The sequence below is a fragment of the Podarcis raffonei genome, chromosome 7 (assembly GCF_027172205.1).
Source record: "Podarcis raffonei isolate rPodRaf1 chromosome 7, rPodRaf1.pri, whole genome shotgun sequence".
NCBI classification, from domain to species: Eukaryota; Metazoa; Chordata; class Lepidosauria; order Squamata; family Lacertidae; genus Podarcis; species Podarcis raffonei.
The window spans coordinates 39501844-39521570 of record NC_070608.1 but is presented as its reverse complement, the minus strand read 5'-3'; the positions used below and the strand labels follow the sequence as shown (position 1 = coordinate 39521570).

Sequence of the window (19727 nt, the reverse complement as noted above, 5' to 3'; positions counted from 1 at the left end):
AGTCATTCCACATGTCAACATCACTGACAGGAACAAATAAAATGTGGTTCTAGAACCAAAATTTAGGGTGATATGTAGAAAACTGAAATCCAGGGCCTCTGCTGTAGCTTCCTCAGGTATGCTACCTGTTTCATGCATAGGACCAGTTAGAAAGGTGGAGCTGAGAGGTCAATGAGCAAACAAAATTGTGGCTTTTTATTTTATTTTTATTGCTTCTTTGAATTCTGTGGAATTCAAACTGCAATAAAAGAAAAGAAATAAAAGAAGCAATAAAAATACAATTAAAAATCAATACTGTACAGATATTTAATGCAATGGATGCACCACTTGTGGTCTTCAGCCATAAATCCAAAGACATGCCATGGACCACTTGAATGGGAGCCCCTGATGTACATGAAAAGGTCACATTACAGGAGTTCATTTAGCTGCTCCAATATAAACTTTGATTAAAGAATAAAATAGTGGTTTCAGATTTATGCCACTCACAATCTTTTACTGAGGGCTTTTCTAGTACACACTATATATCTAAGTAGTCCTTTCTTTAAAACAAAAACAAAAAAAGGTTGAACGTGTGCTATTTGAAGATAAAAGCATGAGATCAGTAAACATTCCAGAACAATTCTAAAGTTAAATTGAATGAAATTAGAAACCCAGTGTAATACTGTACATATAGGTGGTGTCCAATATTGTCTGTCTGCAAATGGAAGTTATTTGTCAGCAGAAAAAAACAGTGGCAATTCTCAGCAGTTTCCCCTCCACTCTGAAGCCTCCTATGCCCCCTCTAAATTTGCTCCGGAGGATCCTCAAACATTCTAGTTTGCACCAGGGTGCAGTGGGCAGCAAGACTGGATACTACTCTGTGAAAATGTGATCACTTTAAGATATGTTAACCAGTGGCAGACCTTGGGACCTCAAATTTGAGCAATGCCCTGTGAAAAGCCAAAATCCCCCCACCTCCCCCTTTCCATTCTACATAATAGTTGTGGTGCCCCCTAAGCTCTGCACCGCACCCACAGCGAGGAAACCAGTCATGCGCCCCTAAATCCACCTCTGTGTTATTTTATGGAATTTGACATCTTGGGCGGGGGTGGGGTTGTGCCCTTCCACCAACCATGCTAGGATAAAATATTAATAGCTGAATTTGCTTTCTTGAAATGTGGTACCAATGGACTGAATACTACTTTTATGCCATTCAGACTGCCATGATAATTGTCCATAAGGTTCTCGCTTTGGTTATCAGATCCTAACTCCACTGAGAACATGGACTGCACTGTATTCCTGGCATTTTGGCAGACGTGGGGATAAAGGAAAATGGTGGTTGAACTGACTGCTCCAGCAGAAATTCAAAATGCATTCTAAAGGGCTCCAAACTCAATCAGCAGCAGAAGCCGAGTGCAGAGGAATAAGGGTGAGCTATTTCCACAGCAAATAACTATTTTAAAGTCTTTTTGTTGGTTCATAAAAGGACAGATTACCATAATGTATTGTGTTTTCCATGGAGAAAAGTTCCTAGAAAGCCCAACGATCTAATGAATTGTTCTTCATCAATGGCCAATTGTTGTAATTTCTCATTGTAGCCTGAAATCTTCACATATAAAATAATGGAAGTTGTTTAAAAACAACGGCTTCTAATCTCAATTGTAATAACTCACAAATAATTATCAAAATCCATAGTTTCTTCATGCCATGTTTATGCTAATTTAGCTTGATGAGCTGATTATGTCTGTTACTATCTTTCTGATATTATATCAGAAAAAGGATAAACTAAAAGGCATACAGAGTAAATAATATGTAATCAACTAAAAATGTGGAATAAGTAAAAATAAAAAGCAATTTATTGGCAATTGAAACTGAGCATTCCTTCAATGATAGGTTGTTATATAAAATTTCATATTTGGACATAACCATTTCTGTGATATTGATTGTGTGTGTGTGTGCAGAAAATATTCTACCAGATGATAGTGGTAATTTATGACTAAACTTACTTAACATTTATCAAATTTTACTTGAATGCTGTGGCTCTTGAGTAGCAGCTTCATGCCAAGCATAATGGTAAAAGCGGTGTCAGAGGGCCTTGGACTTACTGGGAAAGGAAATGTGCTTTTGTGAGCATGGTATCTTAGAATATCATGAGATTTTTAATATTTCCCTGTATTAGCAAAATATACAAATTCAGCCATCTTTGTGTAAACTGTATAAGGCCATGAAAGTGTAAGTTGCATTAGCTTCTCTATAGCTTATCTCCAGAAAAGAAAAACTTTAATGAGTTTTATATCACTTAAAAACAAACTCTTCTGTACCTGTTGAACATATCTGGGAATTTAACAATAATTAAATTACTTTAGCAATGAAAAAAAAAGGTGGAATAAGTATATGTAATTAAAATGTGCATCGATTTTTTAATTTACATCAGTGGCTGCACCTCTACTATCTGGAGCCGCAGTGCTGCAGGAAGCAGGAGAAATGGTTGAGATGCAAGAATGTATTTTAAGACAAGAGCACATTGGCATGGGATATTTTAACACCAACCCTAGTCTAGACACCATGAAGGTACAGTGGTACCTCAGGTTAAGAACTTGATTCGTTCTGGAGGTCCGTTCTTAACCTGAAACTGTTCTTAACCTGAGGTACCACTTTAGCCAATGGGGCCTCCCGCTGCTGCCACATGATTTCTGTTCTCATCCTGAAGCAAAGTTCTTAACCCGAGGTACTATTTCTGGGTTAGCGGAGTCTGTAACCTGAAGCGTCTGTAACCCAAGGTACCACTGTACTGCCAAAGCACCTTGCCTACAGTGCAGATTGAGTGGCTCACTTGCTTGCATCTGACAGAAAACTTCCCAAAGGCATTGTACAGACCAGATATATTAGTTATGCATTGACGACTATACCATGTACAACTGAACTCACACAGTTTTGTCCTCGTGTAGATGCAGCTCTTGGGAAAGAAAATGACTATTGTCTTCGGGTACAATCCAAAGACAGACTCATGTAAGTTCCGATGAGTCAGAACTGAAGCAAAACATCACATAAATCATTCTATGCTGGGTCCTATGAACTCCAGATGGAGTTTGTTGCCTCCATCTCATTGCAGCCTCCCGATCCTGACATCCAAAGACCCTTAGGAATGGTGTGATATGAGACATGGAGTGGTCACAGCTGGAGAGGACCAGCAAAAATAAGGACAGCCTTGTCTGGTGAGCAGGAGCTCCTTCAGTTTACACAAGCCATCCGTTGGATCAAATCCACTGCCTTCATTTGATGTATTTTAGTGGGACTTGGGTACACCTAGCATTCTGTGCATTGTGTCTCTTTTATTTGCAAACCATCACTCTCCACTTCCAGCCACTTAGGCACTAAAAGAGAAAAGAAATTATCAAGATGGAAAAGTTTGACAAAAGTCACCACTAAAACTAAGTACTTACTTAATCACTTCCTCTGTCTAAAAATCCAGGAATGTGGTGGGTTGGCGTCAACTGTGTTTTGCCCCTAAAAAATGTTAACTATAGTTGTTTAGGAAGGCTTTGCCTCTTTCTCAGTGTTCCACCAGAATAGTTGGGTGGAAACACACACTTTCTAAACAACAGATACATTTTTTATCTTGATCAATGTGGAGCCAGAAGCAAAATGGGAGTAATAAATGCCAGGGGCCAGGTTGTGATCTGAGAACACATGAAAGAAACCCCCACCTTTTAAAAACTAAGCCAGTGCAGGAGATGGGTGCCTCCTGCCAGGGAACACAGAGAACAGAAATGCCAAGAGCCAGTGATGCTTCTCCTTTATGATTGCAAAAAGGATTTCTTTGGGGTCTATTTGCCTCCACAACGAAAGACAACAGCAGACTCTCCTGGAACTCCGGCTGCTATGTACATAAAGCTGGAAGGCTGGTGCCTTGAGGTTTTAGCCTCAGAAGACCTGTACCAATTAACAGTTCAATAGGCACTTGGAGAGCCTGAAAGTGAATGAGCCTTGCATACCCTGGAACTTTTCAGGACAAGGCAGGGAAAGTTAGGGAGATCTGCTGAGGATCAAACACCACGCTCTGTACTAGACACAACAAAACCAGGGCTGTGGAGAGCCAGCCAGGGAAATAAGGCTTGTCAGAACAGCCAGAGCAGCAAGGGAACACACTGAAACCATGAGCGACAGTAAGCAAAGCAACAGGTTAATTTGCATTTTAAAATAGCCTAAAACCCAGCTACCACTTGCAATATGTTTGGGAAGCACCAAGTCAGCCTGGCTGTTTACCAACCGGATCCTATTTCTAACAGCCATCTGGAAGTAAAGTTAAAAGCAGCACTGATTTCAATAAAGTCATTTTGAAGTCACTAGGTCAAAGTAAACCAGAGGGTAAACCTTCTGTCCTGAGTTCAAACGATGACCGCTGCATCAATGTAAGAGCGGTGAGCAGGGATGGTCCTATTTTAAAGCCTTCTCCTTTACTATGCGAAACTCCTAGGGATGAGGAAAGCAGAAGGTAGCACCATCGCGTTGAGGAGGCGCGCATCAGCAAGGGCAGGCGGAGGCTCATTCAAGCTTACCTGGAATCCAAGCCTTGAGATCTCAGTCCCAGGTAGCAACTGGGTTGAGAGAGGGGGTGGCGCTTTGCCCATGGACAGCGGCAGTCGTGTTCTTTCCCCTGCTCCCTGCAAAGGAGCTCTGACCCAAGCTGCGATGGGGCAGGAAGGGCGAGACCCGTTAGGGGTTAGGCTGTTCTCCGCTTACCTGAATGCCTGGAAGAGGTGAAGAACCGGGGTGCCTGCGCGCCCGCTCGCTCCCTGGAGGAGGACGACGAAGACGACGAGATCACTCTGGCTTCTCGATCCACCGAGGCGGAGGAGTAAAGGGCGCCGCCGGTCGTGTAGCGCCGAGCGATGACCCGTTCCGCCCCCAAGGGGTGAAAAGGCGCCTGGTGCTGAGGGCGGCTGTGGCCGCTGCCCCTCTCGCGAAGGGCTTTGAGCAAGAGTTCCAGCAGCGCCTTCCTGTCCGCCGCCGCCGGGCTCTGGAGGTCCCGGGTCTTGTTCTTGGCGGCGGCGGCGGCGGCGCCCTCGGCTCTGGGCGCCCGTCCTGAGGTGAAGAGCAGGAAGAAGAAGAGGGCAGGCAGCGCGTGGTAGCGGCGGCGGCGGCGGCGGCATGGCTTGGCCCCTTGCATCTCTCGGCCTCCTGAGGGGAAAGAGAGCGAGGCGGCGGAGGCAGCGCTCGGCGGTTAGCTCCTGCTGCTGCTGCTGCTGCTGCCCCTTCCCGCCCTCAGCTCCCGCCTCATCGTGGGGCTGGCACTGGCCGCGCAGTCTGGGCTCGAGCGGAGGGACGACACGCCGAGCCCCGCGAGCGCGAGGCCGCTCTGGGCGGCGGGTTGGTCGCTGCTGCTTGCGGGCGCGCCAAAGGCACGTGTCGCGGTGGCCGCGCCGGGGAGAGAAAGTAGGGCGTCCGCGCGGCGGCGGCGGAGGCTGCTTCCCAGAGGCTGGAGCCCTAGCTCCTCTCGGCTTGGCCGCTGCGAGGGGTGTCAGGCCAGCTCCCTGGGCACGCGCTCCGCTAATAGTCCCAGCGGGGGCCTCGCCAGTTGCCAGCCCGGACGCTCGCTTCGCGCTCGGGTCTGTGCCCGGCGTGTGAAGGGAGGAGGAGAAGGAACACCAGGCGGAGCGGGAGGAGGAGGGAGGGGCTCTTGGGGCTGGTCCCGCCGCCGCCGCGACCCCGCCCACCATCAGGCCGCCGCCGCCGCCGCCGCCGCGGCTTCCCTTTTAGACCCCGGAGCCCTTTAGGGCACATTTATAGACACGGATTATAAGGAGGGCATTAAGCAGGCCACGCATTTCGCGATCCGCGGGGCTTTAGGCGGGATTTGCCTGGCTTTCTTTCCCAAGCGCTCCTGGGGCTTTAAAGCGCTCGACGGACGAGTTTTCACTCGGAGCAGGGGGGGGCGCCAAGTAGGGTGCGGGAGGCTCCCCCCGACTCCCCTCTCCCGAAGGAGAATTTGTTAATGAATTTGTAGGAGTATCTGCTTATTTCTTACCCGGATCTTTAGGTCTGTGATCAAATATGGGACTCCACACACACATTGCTCGGGTTATCTCTCTCCGGGGCGCGCCGTTGCACCAACGTTGCGCGCACCTCGAAAGTGATTCTATGGGGCGGGCTAGTTATTTGTTTGTTTGTTTTCAACACTGCACAACGCCTGGATTTTCTACCCCAGTTTATTGATTTCCCCCACCATGGAATATGGCAATTTGAAAGGATTTGTAATTTGACATCTTTTCTAGAATGGGCACCCAGGACATGGAGGATTCGTCCGAGGTGCCGTTCAAAATCTAACTCCAGGACTTGGAAGCAGCAACCTGATTTCGATTTTTAAGCATCTCTGTTCAAACCTATTAAGAAATTACACCCTTAACCCAAAATTATATTCAGAAGCCAAAGTCTCTATTTCTCTCTCCCTCAAACATAGCTAAAATCTTTTGCATCGCGAAATACTATATTCTCAATTTTTTTTAGCCCTTCCGGAAAATTCCTTGGTCGTTCCTTTTTTTTTTTTTTTACACTGTAATCCTATGCTTGTCTGCTCGAAAATAAACCCTAGGGAATAAAATGGGGCTTGGTCGAAGTGTTCGCAAAATTGCAGGTTTAATATCCCTCCGCCTCTATCATCGACGGCAACTACAATATTTGGATTCGTAATCTGTCTTTATAGGGTGGGGTTTTTCTTCAAGCTCTGATTTGGGTGGTCTTACGCCTACACCCACCCATACCTCTACCGCTTTAAATCCAGCCCTGCCCATTCTGCTGAGTGGGGCCCTGGGCTACCTTCCCGAGGACACCCATGTTTTACCTTCCCGAGGACACCCATGTTCTCGGAAAAAGAGAGAAGAGATTGGAAACCCGACCACGAAGGGACTCGGGCTCCCAAGCTCGGTACTTTATCCCCCTAAGTAAGCTCTCCAAATATAGCGAACAATTAGGATTAAGGGAGGGAGAATATTAATTCAGTTATTCACAAACCCACTTCTTTGGGTTCTGTCTCTTCCAACTCCCTTTCACCCAGTGTTGTCTTTGGGGGGGGGAATCTAACGGGGGGGGGGGGAACACAGAAACACCCACCCACCCGGTGGTCGTAGCGTCTGCACAAATGCAAACTTCTTCCATTGACCTTCCTCCTTGGCAGGTGCATCGCTTGGGAAGCGATTTCACTGTTCCTTCATACCTCCCACCCCCGACGGCACCCTGATTCATTTCAAGCAGAAATATACTAGTAGACCCTAGTAAACCCAGTAAACCCTAGTAAACCCTCAGTAATACTCAAGGGGCCCCCGTCCATTCACAACAACGTTGAGAGACCTGCCTAAAGCCTGTCGCGAGTCTTTTCAGGGGCGAGGAAAGGACTTTACCGTGCCAAAGTTGCCTCTTCGGTCCTGCGACTTCCCCGCTTGGAGGCTGGTCTGCGATCCGTAAAAACTGCGTCCTGGGCGTCGCGTCGCAGCCGTCGGAATTGGCTGCCATACACCTGGCTTATATAGTTCCGCCTCAGCCAGTCCGCTGGAGTGCTATCGACTTTAGGTGGGTGGAAGGCAACCAAGTCTTCTCTTAATCATTCTTACTCGGCTCAACGAGGGTCTCCCCCCTCCCTCCTTTTCCTGACAAACTTCCTCCTCCCCACTTTTTTTTTCCTCCCCTGAGGACGCAGGTTCAAACTCATGGAGATGACTCTCCTCCGCTACTTGTGAAATGAGATTGTCGCCCAGACTAGAGGATGCTCAGAGCTCATATATCCGAGCGCTTTGCTTTCTTAGGTTAGTGGGATTCCCTAGCATTGACGTATGGGGGGGGGGGGGATGACCGGAGTGGGTGGGTGAGACACGCAGCAGAAAAAGTATTTTTCCTCCTAGAAACTGAATTGAGAGTGACAGACCTTCTTCATTTCAAAGGACAGGTTGTGTATAAATTGCTCAAAACTAACCGTGAGTTGATCTTGGGAGAAAGGGGGGGACGACGACGACACAGTAAAGATAGCATCAAAAGGGGAACAAAAAAATTGAGCCTATTCAAAGTTTTATCTATGGCTGCAGAATGCAGACACACCATTTATTCAAAGTACACTCCCCACCACCACCCCGCGCCCCCCACAAAAAAAGAATAGTGGGAGATGTAGTTTATCCTTCACAGGACTACAACTTCCAGCACCCAAAACTACAGTTCCCATGATTCTTTGTAGGACAGGGATTTATTTAGAATGCACTTTAAATGTATAGTGTGAAGTGACAATAAAATACCTTATGACACCCTCACAATAATTCATTCAATCAACCATGCTGGTGTAAGGGAAGCAGAATGGCCTCAGTCCAAGGAAAGCATTTTAAACCCACCAAAGTCAATGGGCTTTGAATATAATTTAAAATGTCTGCAAAATAAAAACAAGAAAAGCATTGGGACAAAGTTTTTAATGAGATCCAAAAACGAATGGGGTTGTGGTCCAAAAAGATCCAAGCATATGTGTGCCTACTCAGAAATAATTCTCATTAAATGCAATGGGACCTATTCTTAGGGAGTGAGCTTTAAGATGTGCTCCTTTGTCCTCCCCTTCCCCCACTTTCCCCATCCCTCTTCCTCCTCATTTTGGCTCTTGCAGGTTCTGCCACATTTCCCAGCAGCTTACTGGATGTAAGAATGGGAGAATGTTTTTTTGAAAATGGGGCTACGGAAACATTGATCTGTATCCCTCTGAAACATGACATCTATCTGAGCAAAATCATTCGCTACTAGGGGTATCAACAATGTCAGGATACTTTTGGTAGAAGTGTTAGAAAGCTGATATTTAGTATATACATAGTCCCAACGCACCTCCATCTCATTTTGCTCCAACAGGAATTTACGGTAATGTGAATGATCCCGCATTTTAGAGGAAGGCCTCATCCAGACTGGAGTTTGATGTGACGTTGAAGCTGCTTAGGTCACTATTCTCTTTTGTGGTTTACACATGGTGTCTTCTTCCTCAGTGGTACCTCTCACTTACCTCCCACCCCCCTCACAGATAATCCAGTAAGGGAGAAAGTCTGATACAAAATTGCACATTACATGACATGTGTGGTCCCCCCCCCCAAAAAAAGCGTAGTGCTGCTTTACTGACTGCACCACCTGCTAGATACGGCATTTCCGTGCACTGCATCCTTTCCCACCAGTTGCTTTATCTTTATAATTAAAACCACTTTTTGTGCAGAATGGCAGTTCCACAAAGCAACTGTATTAAAAGCAAAAAATAAAATGTGCCCATGCAAGTACAGGAGGCAAGAAAAGGAAAGCAGAAAGGAAATGAAGAAGCAGCCTCTCATGCCAATAATTTCAAATGATTGCCTGGATTTTTAACATTATTGCTCATTGGTGCAAATTTGCTATATTGAAAAACTTGTAGAGGAATGATTGTTACAATTATTGGACTTAGCTGAGATGGCAAAGGTGACGTGCTTAATCAGTGATAAATCATTGTTAATATTTAGTAAAGATTGGAAACTCCTTATAGACTTTTTGCAAAGAAAAAGAAAATGAACCTATGATATCTGGGTTTGAGGATTGAATAAAATACTTATAGTAAGTGAAATTGTTGGGTGTTACCTTGGAGTGGATCTTTTGAATAATTTTCTATATGTAGCTGACAGATGAAGAATCAGAAGTTCACATTTTCTTCTTTTCTTCCTTTCCTTTTTCCCCTCTTCCTTTTTCTCACCTTTTCTTTTCTTTTCCTCCTTTTGGTTTGTGCTTTTATTTAGATCAGCTTCTTTTATCTTTGATAAAAAGATATTGGATAGTAACCTTTATATATTTTCTTTCAAACTTTAATAAAAAAATTATTGGGGAAAAACCTTGCATTTCACATATGAAAGGTGCGTACACACAAGTAAACAAATACCTGCATGCACACCCACAATTGACTTATAGGTGTCCTTGCTTGGGGTAGCACCCACACATTTTTTTTACGGCTCTTTTGTGCAAATCTGGTACATAGAAAAATGTATCAGCTTGTACTACCAGCAGCTCCCAAAGATTGCTTACAAGGGAACACAGCTGAGAAAGGTTCCCAACCCCTGCCTTAAAAACCTGAAGGATAAAAAGACAAGCCATGGGGTAAGGCTGAGTGAGGCCACCTTTTAGGATCAGCCTCACTCAGTTTCACAACATACAGGGAGAGCTGTAGCTCTGTGGTAGAGCATCTACTTTGCATGCAGTATGTCTGCAGTTCAATCCCCAGCACCTCCAGGTAGGAGTGGGAGAAAGGACTATCTGAAGTCCTGGGGAGCTGTTTCCACTCAGTGTAGACAATACTGAGCCAGCTACTATACTGAACCACCACTTGTCTTATGCGGTATAAGGCAGCATCCTGTGTTCCTAGGACAACCATCCCTGCTGCAGACCAATTTACATCAACCAGTGAAAGCTTCAGAAAGAAAGAAAAGTGTACGTGTGTATCCTGTGTATTAGAATCATAGAATTGTAGAGTTGGAAGGGAACATGAGGGTCCAAACCCCTGTAATGCAGGAATCTTTTCCCCAATGTGGGGCTCAATGTGGGACCCTAAGATTAAGAGCCTCATGCTTTTAGCAACTGAGCTATCCTACTGTCCTAAAGTATATTATGTATTTCTGCTGGCTACACCGTTGCATATAATTATAAGAAAGAAAGAAAGAAAGAAAGAAAGAAAGAAAGAAAGAAAGAAAGATTAAAAGTATCAAGAAATAAAGCTAGCCCACTTTCCCGTTGAATTGAATTCTATAAATTCCATAAAAGTGAGTGCATCAATGTGATCTTTTAAATGCTGTCAGTCATGCAGTGTTATGCTCGTACCAAAGAAAATTGTGACACAGGCAAGAATGTTTCTGACCACATGTACAGGATGTCGCTGAAGGGTTGGCTAACTCAACCTACTTCTAGCTCCAATGAAACAACAGGAACACAGACTGTCTTGACTAAGCATATCGAGCAACTGAAAACCCATCTATCAGTCTTGGAAATGGAAGACTCAGTTTCAAATCCTGAGTCATCACGGTGATTTGCTGGATAACTATTGGCAAATGACCACCTCCAACCTCAATTTCTTGTGTATAAAAAAGGAACAATGGTGCCTGCCTCAGTTGGCTACAATGAAGATAAAATATAAAGCTGTTTCTGTGTTAATAGAAAATGTGATTTTGAAAATGAGAAATTAAATTGAGAAAACTGGTAATGTGGGATGATCTTCCAGTGGCAAAGTTCTGATATCTAATTAATTTTCACAACGGCAGTGTGATAATCTAGATAGAGCTCATCTTTAATGTTACCAGGATCACATAAAAGGTGTTTTACTTGCAAATTCCTCTGTGTGTGAGAGAGAGAGGGAGGGAGAGAGAGAGAAAAAAAAATTCAAGATCTAGAAGCTCTAGCTCACACTACAATAAGTGGAATATGATAGGACTGTTGATCAAATCGGGATTATTGCTTTTAAATGCATAATTTGGTATCTCACCTTACCATATTGATTTAAAAGGTGGGGTATATATTTTAAAATCATTGAAGTATGGGACTTCTTCAGCAAGTGACAAAAACTGCAAACAATAAACTAAGATGCAGAAAGAAAGAAAGAAAGAGGGTGGTGGAGGACAAACCTAATAGAACCATCAAAAGTCATAGATGTAGTTGAACAGATAAAGCCTAATAAAGCTGCCAGAAAGGATTTAATAATTACGGGAATACTAAAGGCACTGAGCGATGCCTGGAAGGTATGGAAAGTGAAGATATGAACTCATTCCTAATCAAAAGCAGATGCAACCTGGGTTGGGGAAATATGTCCCCATTGAAAAAATATCAAAGATAAATGCCCCATACAATAATAATTTAGAGCTGAGTTTCCGGACCCACTTTTCAGTGTGCAAAACTATTTGCTGTGGCATATGGCCTGTGCAATCTAGAGGGATAAAAAAGCTAATTTGAAACTTGTCAAAGCACTGTGCAGCTTAATCCAAGACATGTTTCTTCAAAAGTCTCTACACAGCCCAATAGGAGCTTCTTCCATATAAGTACATTGGTTTCGCAGTCTTTGAAGATTGCAAATTGAAGGCATATGCATCCATTTTATTATTAGGGATGTTAAAAAGGCATTGCAACATTCTGCAGATTCAACATTTGCATACTGTAGACATCACTTCCTCCTCAGTGCTGCTGTGTCATGATCTGTCAAGATTTTCCAAAACGTCTTCTTACACAGTCCATCCATGTCCTGTATCTGGACCGACTTCACACAGGCTAAAGAATAATGCAAAGGGATGTTGAGGATAATCTCTGTAGCCTCCAATATTGTAATTATTATTATTCACCCAAAGATTCCAGGGCAAGTTACAACAATTAAAACATTAATATTAGAACACAATATTACACAATACTAAAAACAGTTTGAAACAACCTAAAATTCCAAAGGTAAGGTAGGTACTAAAAATAGACATCTCAAGTGTCAAAAGCCAGGGTGAAAGATCCACACTGAAAGCCTTTTGTATCTGTGGAGGTCACCCAAACATTTAAGAACCCTGGAACAGAAGGGGGTCTAAAACAAGCAGGGAACCTCGTGGGTACACAAAACAAGGCCAGCCTACCATTAGGAAAAATATGAGGCAGCAGACAATTGCCTTCCACAAATTCAATGGCAATGGGGTGAAGGAGAGCGCTTTCACTTGCCCCCACTGCCCCTTCTCTCGTGATTTAACTTAAATCTGATGCCTGCATGAGGATTTTATTTTGTCATAATAAGAGGGCCAGACTCTACCATGCTAGAGGGAGCTTCTTATCTGACCCTTCCCAGTAGAGGTAAAGTGGAGAGGGTGCATTTCTACTGCAGCTGGGGAATAGGCTGTGGGTCTTCAGTTAGGAAACACACCTGGTTTCCATCAAAAGTGCTGGATGCTGGAGAAGAGGCTTTAAAACTTCGGTTAGAAAGATAAACACTACTGTTTAAGAACACTGTTACCTATCATAGTTATGCACTGTTTCTAGAAGGTTGTCTTTCACTGCTGTGAGAAGTTTTAACTGTATCATTTTAGTATTGACATGTTTGCTGCCCTTTGGTGAAAGATCACAATATAAATTTAATCATTAACAACAGCAGGCATTCGAAAGGCAGAATATAAATTGCTTGTCCATCTAAATAAGTAAAGTAAATAATTGGAAGTGGTAGATTCTTCCATATTACCTGTCTCTCTAAACCTGCTTTCATACAGTATATTCAGGCAATGATCACATGAGCAGTCTCTGAAACTCACTTCTCCCTGCTGTGTTTCAAGTGGTATTCTTATGTTGCTGTGCAAACATCAGGAATGTCTTCATCTGATTTGTTTCTCCACACCAAACCCCAGTTCAATGTGCAATGGCTGTCTGAAATGTACACACCTCAGCTTAACCATGGCTTATGTGTTCAAGTTGGATGGAGCTGTTTGAGGGAAAGCACATCAGAGAGGGATATTTCTCAAGACACCACAGAATTGTGGCTAATGTCATGCATACTTGGCTTCAAACACCAGCTGTGGAAATGTACTGGTGCTGGAGTAAACAGTCTATCCAGAGGGAGTAGATAGTTCCCTGACTGTCCTCCGGAAATTTTATATCGGCATGGTCAGCTATTATTCATGACACTGCTCAACTGGGAAAATGACACAATGTAAATATAATCACTCCCAGATTTTTTGCCACCACAAACTAGGGACTGTTTTCTTCCTAGAGAGTTTAGGGGCTACAAAGCTCTAGGTTTGCCATACAAGATGTTATTGAAGGAAGACTCAGTCTGAAGACTCGGTCTGACTCCAACTGCAGGTTAGATCACACTTGAAGGAATACTGTCTCACTGTCACAGCCGCACCATACCTTTTAAGCGCATGGCTTCCCTCAAAGAATCCTCACAGAACTACAATTCCCTGTACCCTTAATAAACCATGGTTCCCAGGATTCTTTGGAGAAAGCCATGGGCTTGAAATGTGGTTGATATGTATGGTGTGCATGGTGACAAAGACATCTATAGCACTGTTCATGTGATCAAAGAGCAAGTGTGAGCATATCATGTGGAGGAGGCATGAGAATGTGCTCACCAGCTGTGCCCCCAACATCACCATTCCCACTGCTCCAACCCGACTGCCTCATGTTGGATGGGAAGGTCAAATGTGTGGTTCTTCATGTATGAACTTACCTTCCTGCAGTGGAGAACCTTCCCAGTTGCATGGAGGATTCTAAGCACGTTATGCTGAAAGCGCTTAGACTCCCCTTTAAGAACTTCCCACTCAACACAAGAAATTGAGGGGCTCACAGGGACAGTGGAGGTGGTGCGTGCCCCCCCCATATGCACTTTCTGCCCACATGACTTATTAGAGCACTACGCTATTGTGTCTGCTTAGTCTTTGCCTGCAGAGATTTCCTGGGTGATAAAGAGCTTATTATATGCTAAGCCCTGGGATGGTTTGCTGGAACCTTCAGAGGCTTGCTGTGACTTATTTGCAAGGCACTTTGTGGATAAAATCACTCACATCTGTTTCAATGGATTCCACTTTAGATGGAGTGGTTCATGCACATACACAGAAAGAGAGACAGACAGAGACACCTCACTGTTCCTTGAATTAGGCTTTAAAGTTCAGCACCAGTACTTTGAATTGAGGCTGAATGCAAATATGTGTCTGTGAATATGGCTTCACACATGGATAATATTATCTAATCTGCAGGTGCCAAGCAGCAGCGAAATTATGAACCAGATGAAGTTTCTGAATTGTCTTCAAAGGCAGTTCCAAGAAGAGTTCATTACAGAGATCAAATTTCAGTGTGACTAGGGCATGAATGACGGGTGTCATTTATGGATCACATGCATTCAGGTGCACCGGGGATGTTACTATATACAGAATCCAAAAAGGAGCTGTTTTCTGTATGGACCTTCTCTGTTCCTTTCCATTTGAAAGCATCCCCAACCCCATTTTGGGTTGTGGGGAGGACTCTTTTACCAAATAGTAAATTCAATGGAGTAAATGGCTTTCACCCCAGGCCCACTACGAACCAAATCAACAGCTTATAAATTATGCTTCCTAATTTTTACTACCATGCACTTTGTTTAATGGATTTTTAGTTTTTTGTGATAAGAAGCACATAATTATGTGTTCCAAAATATCGGCCCCTTCCCATGTCAAATTTGGTACAATGACCTTTTTCTTATCATTTAGACAGGAATTACATCTCTTATCTTGTTCCCATAATACTTCCATGCCAAGCCAATGCGATGAGGACAGTACACTAAGTGCTGGGTGCAAAAACTATTCTAGATGAGTCCAAAAACAACAAGCAAGGTTGCAGTCGCAGCCCGTCATATAATGCTAAGAACTGGCTAAGAACAGTATAAAATGTAAGCCTCCACTTTAAATACCTTTTCCTATTTTCTTTTTTTAAAAAAACAGGACCAAGGGCCTAAGAGGTTTTAGAGATTTATTTTCTGTTATTGTGCAAAGCCTTATCTCTGCTTAGAGTGTTTGGGCATGTGTTTTCGGCCTGTATTTCAAAAAATGACACACAGACAGCACCTGGGAGAAGGAGGCTGTTTTCCTAATCCCAGACAGTTTTGATGAGTTGAAATCCTATTCTCAGCCCCAGTCTGCAGGCCCTATCTGGCAGTAGCCACAAAGGGCTCCTCCATTAATCTGCTCAAAAAGAATCCCAGGGTGAGCTTCACAGCAAAAGCCTCTGAAAGAGCAGAGAAGACACAGATGTCTAATCCCACCAATTGACACTGCAATTTAGTTAGGAAATAAGTAAAGCACATAGCCACAGTCATCGTAAATCACTTGCTGTAAATCAGACACTGTGGCAGAACTGGAGGGGGAAGACCAGAGAGAGAAAGAGAGCTCTCTTTTCTATTTGCCCATTAAAATTACAAGAGCAGTCAATACAAATTCCTTCCAAGTTATTACTCTCCCCCTTCCAAAGTACAGAATCGCAGAATTTTAGAGATGGGAGGAACCTAAAGGGTCATCTTGACTAACATCTTGCAATGCAGAGATGCAATCCTGGGAACCGCTAAGATCCTTTAAAGAAAAGCATTTCCAATTTGAGCAGGGACCCTGGCATCCAAGGCCCTGGGGCCATTTTGGACAGGGACAGACCTTGCCCCCATCTCAGGGATGCCTTATTGCAGCTCCCTTGACTTCCATGGGAGAATACCATAAAACCCGACATTCACCTTAATGGGGGGAAATGAGGGAGCCGAGTTTAGGAACCCCAGAGACTCTATTGTCAAGAGCAAGGTGAATTTTATACCCATTCCACCAGTTTGCATGCATTCAGGAAGTAATTGCACAAGGCATTTCGCTGCCTGAAGTGGAACAAATGCCCAGTGTGGCCATTGGCCAACTATTAACTTTCCCCTCCCCAAAGGTAGCACCCTTAAACAGGTTGCTTCATTCTACTACTTAAAGACTGTCCTGACATTATGTGAAATATAAATAGATGGTGATTGTTTTAAAAATCCTGCTGCATGGTAGGGCCAATCCTTTTCTTCAGATAAATCATTTTCAATGCCATCCTTTCAGTCAAATCACATTCAATGCAGCTCCCATTGCATAGTAGTTGTATGTCTGCAGCTTTCTGTTTGCAGTTCTGACCACACTCCCTGATAATTCTCTTCTCCCACTGTTTTTTGAGCAAAGCAAATACTCTCAAATTATTATTTATCTGTATTTAGTGTTTTATCAGGTGCAACACCATGATAAAACACAGGCTTTTCTAGATTAGAATATGGATAATTGCTTTGGATTTGGTCAGAATTTACCCTTAAAGCTTATCTCATAACAGTATCCTTCAGGTGAGCCAGTGATGGCTTCAGAGCAAGAAATAAATGAAGGGTTGAAATTGGGAGAATAGAGTATTACCCCTCAGGGAAGTTAAGTACCAAGAGTGGGGCACTTGCTGAAATCTTTGCTTTCAGTAAACAGAATGCTGTTTGGATAAATTCAGGGTGGTAAGCCTTTCTAAATTGCTGGAGATTTGCAATAATTGCAAATAGGTTTTACAGGCAATTACAGAAAATTGGATGCATTGAGTTAAGTAAGAGGACAATTTCTCTTGAAGTTGCAATATGATCTGGGTTGTGGGGGGGCGGGTTAAGGAAAAAAAGGGGGGGGAATCATTCATCCAATTCACCACAAGCTCTCCGGCTTACAAAATTATGATGGTCACCTCTCCATCCATATGACTGACAGAGCAAACAGAAGCACCACTGAGAACTGTTCAGCCTATACCACTAGCAGCCTGTCATGGCACAGGGATACCCCACCACTTATCTTTCTAGGGAAGCTTTCCATAGCTCCTTGTTGTGCATTAACATCACCAAACTGAGGGCCTGAGAAGCTATACAAAATCCATGATTAATTTGGTGGTGACAGTGCACTCGATGCAGAGTAAACAGGAGTGTGTACACTTTCCAAATCATCAAAACACGCTCTCCTGGCTGTGCTGCAACCTGTAGAAATCCGTTTGGCAGCAGCCAGGGGGAGAGCCTTTGGGGTAATGACCCTTTTCCCTTGGAATCACCTCCCCTCTAAACTAAGACAGGCACTGATCTTGTTGCCATTTTGACACCTGCTAAAAACTTATTTATTCTCCCAAGCCTTTGCTGGACATCAGTCCCAGTTGATTATAATAACTTGTTATGCCTATTCGGCCTGCTGCACTGTCTTCTGTTTTATTTATTCTGCAATAAAATGTAAATACATCACACTGCCTTGAGGTGCTTAAGTGGAAAGTGGTATAGAAATCATGTTAATTGATAAAGACTAGTAAATATATTTGGTTCACTAAAAAGTAAAAACTGTGTTTAGTAAATAAAATATTTATTGTTTAACTAGACTTTTTAAAGTTGGGTGCAATTAAGCTTAACAGTTCAATTACATCCCATATGTTTTTTGTTTTGTACATTGTACATCCTGTACTGTTTTGGACAATGTTACAGTTCTGTTTCATATGAAATGTTTTTGTTCCTATGGCGGAAAAGAAAACCTCAGCTATATCTAGTTGGCATTTTCAAAATTCTTTACTTATTTTGTTTTTACTGGATAGGAAGCAAAGTTTCTGGAAAATCCCTCCTGACACACGAGTCTCCTGGTTTCATGATGCTCTGTGTTCCTTAACCTTCCACTGCCAACTGAAATAAGTTTATAAGGCACTTTGGAAACAACTACTAGATTTTAACACTCGGATCTACTGCTGCTGCTATGTCATATATACCCAAATCACATTTAAATTCTACTACTTCTTACCAAAGCCCTATAGAGAAGGAACGTGGAGGGGAGATGGCCTTAGTATTATTATTTTAGTGTTTTATTTATTTATCACAGTTGTATATCACTGTTTCCCACCCAAAGTGGGAATACAAGTTTCTTCCCTTCCTCATTTCATCCCTGCAAGAACCCTGAGAGGCAGGTCAGGCTCAGAGCAAGTGACTGGTCCAAGACCACCCAGTGAGCTTCATGGCCAAGTGGGAATTTGAACGAGGGAATCCCAGGTCCTAGTCTGACACTCTAACTACTACACCGGAGTGGCTCTCTAATGTTCTACCTTGCTGTCTGGGGTAGTGTATGCTTCTTAATGCTGGGAGTTGTTAGTGGGGAGAGTTACTGCTGCACTCAGGTCCTGCTTGTGGCTTCCCAGAGGCAACTAGTTGGCCACTATGTGTACAAGGGACTAGATGGGTCTTTGGTGTGCTCTAGGAGGGCTCTCCTTATGTTTTGTTGTGTCCTTCTGGCTGTTTGTCTCCTCCTGCTAGTGTAGGCAGGAAACAAACAACGATTCCTTGCTTAGCATTCCATCTGAATCAGAGATGAACCATGATCTGTAAACCAAGAACAACCATGGCAAAAGATTGTGGCTTGTTAGGGAGTGAAACAAGCATAATATCTGATTGAGATGTGATGCTAAGCAAGAGCAGACTTTGGTCTTTCAAATTTCAGTGTGTAAAGCCAAAATTCCCCGTGCCCATCTGTCACCTTCCATTCGGCTCAGTTCAATATGCCCTGCTGCACATCCCCTCGGTTTGGTGCCCAGTGTGGGGAAGCCAGTCGTGCTGCCCTAAATCTGCCTCTGAGCTAAGCCAGAGACTGTGGTTTGTTTCCTCCTAATGCAAAGGAGGAACAGGCAAGTGGTCAATATTGGCATGTTCAAAATGAACCATTAACTATAGTTACCTGCGATGTGTGGACAAGGCCATTGTCTATCACATATGTGTGATATACAATTGCCATCATTTGTTACATGCCATGATGCTTTGCCCTCTTACAAGTAAGATGCTACAGCCCAGATCCACTAATTTCTTGTGGGTGCTTCCTCTAACAGTTTAGCGGGAGAGAGTGGATCTATATAGTCAAGGACACTTTCAACCTGATCAGAACCAGGTTCATTTGGAAACATTTCAGTGGGACTTCCAAGTAACAAGGCTGGGAACATGATGCAAGTGTGGTAGGAATACCCTGTTATGCAGACACATTATGCTCTCAGATAAATGCCACAGTTTCTACAACTCTGCATTGATGAGAAGGTAATGCAATATTCCATTTATTATCTACCAACAGATGGCAGTGATCCCCTAGTTTGCTGCAAGCTTAATAAAACTCAGGTGTGTTCAAGTGGTCCACTGCATATGGGTCAACATTCTACCCAAATGATGTTTTGTTACCTGTGATTTAATGTATTTGTGCAAACATTGATATATT

General features: G+C 43.5%; 1 protein-coding gene across 3 annotated transcripts in view; it reads right to left on the bottom strand.

Moving 5' to 3' along the window:
* ALKAL1 (ALK and LTK ligand 1) overlaps positions 1-7743 on the bottom strand; it is a 32562-nt gene extending 24819 nt beyond the window's left edge. The window contains exons 1-2 of one of the 3 annotated variants that reach the window (XM_053396171.1): positions 7377-7743; positions 4723-5160 (exon numbers count right to left, since the gene is read on the bottom strand). In XM_053396171.1, coding sequence (XP_053252146.1) covers positions 4723-5160; positions 7377-7488 — 550 coding nt within the window. In that variant the 5' untranslated portion in view covers positions 7489-7743. The remainder of the gene's footprint in view (positions 1-4722; positions 5161-7376) is intronic. The other 2 variants (XM_053396170.1, XM_053396169.1) reach the window with 2 other exon arrangements.
* Between the last annotated feature and the right edge of the window lie 11984 nt (positions 7744-19727).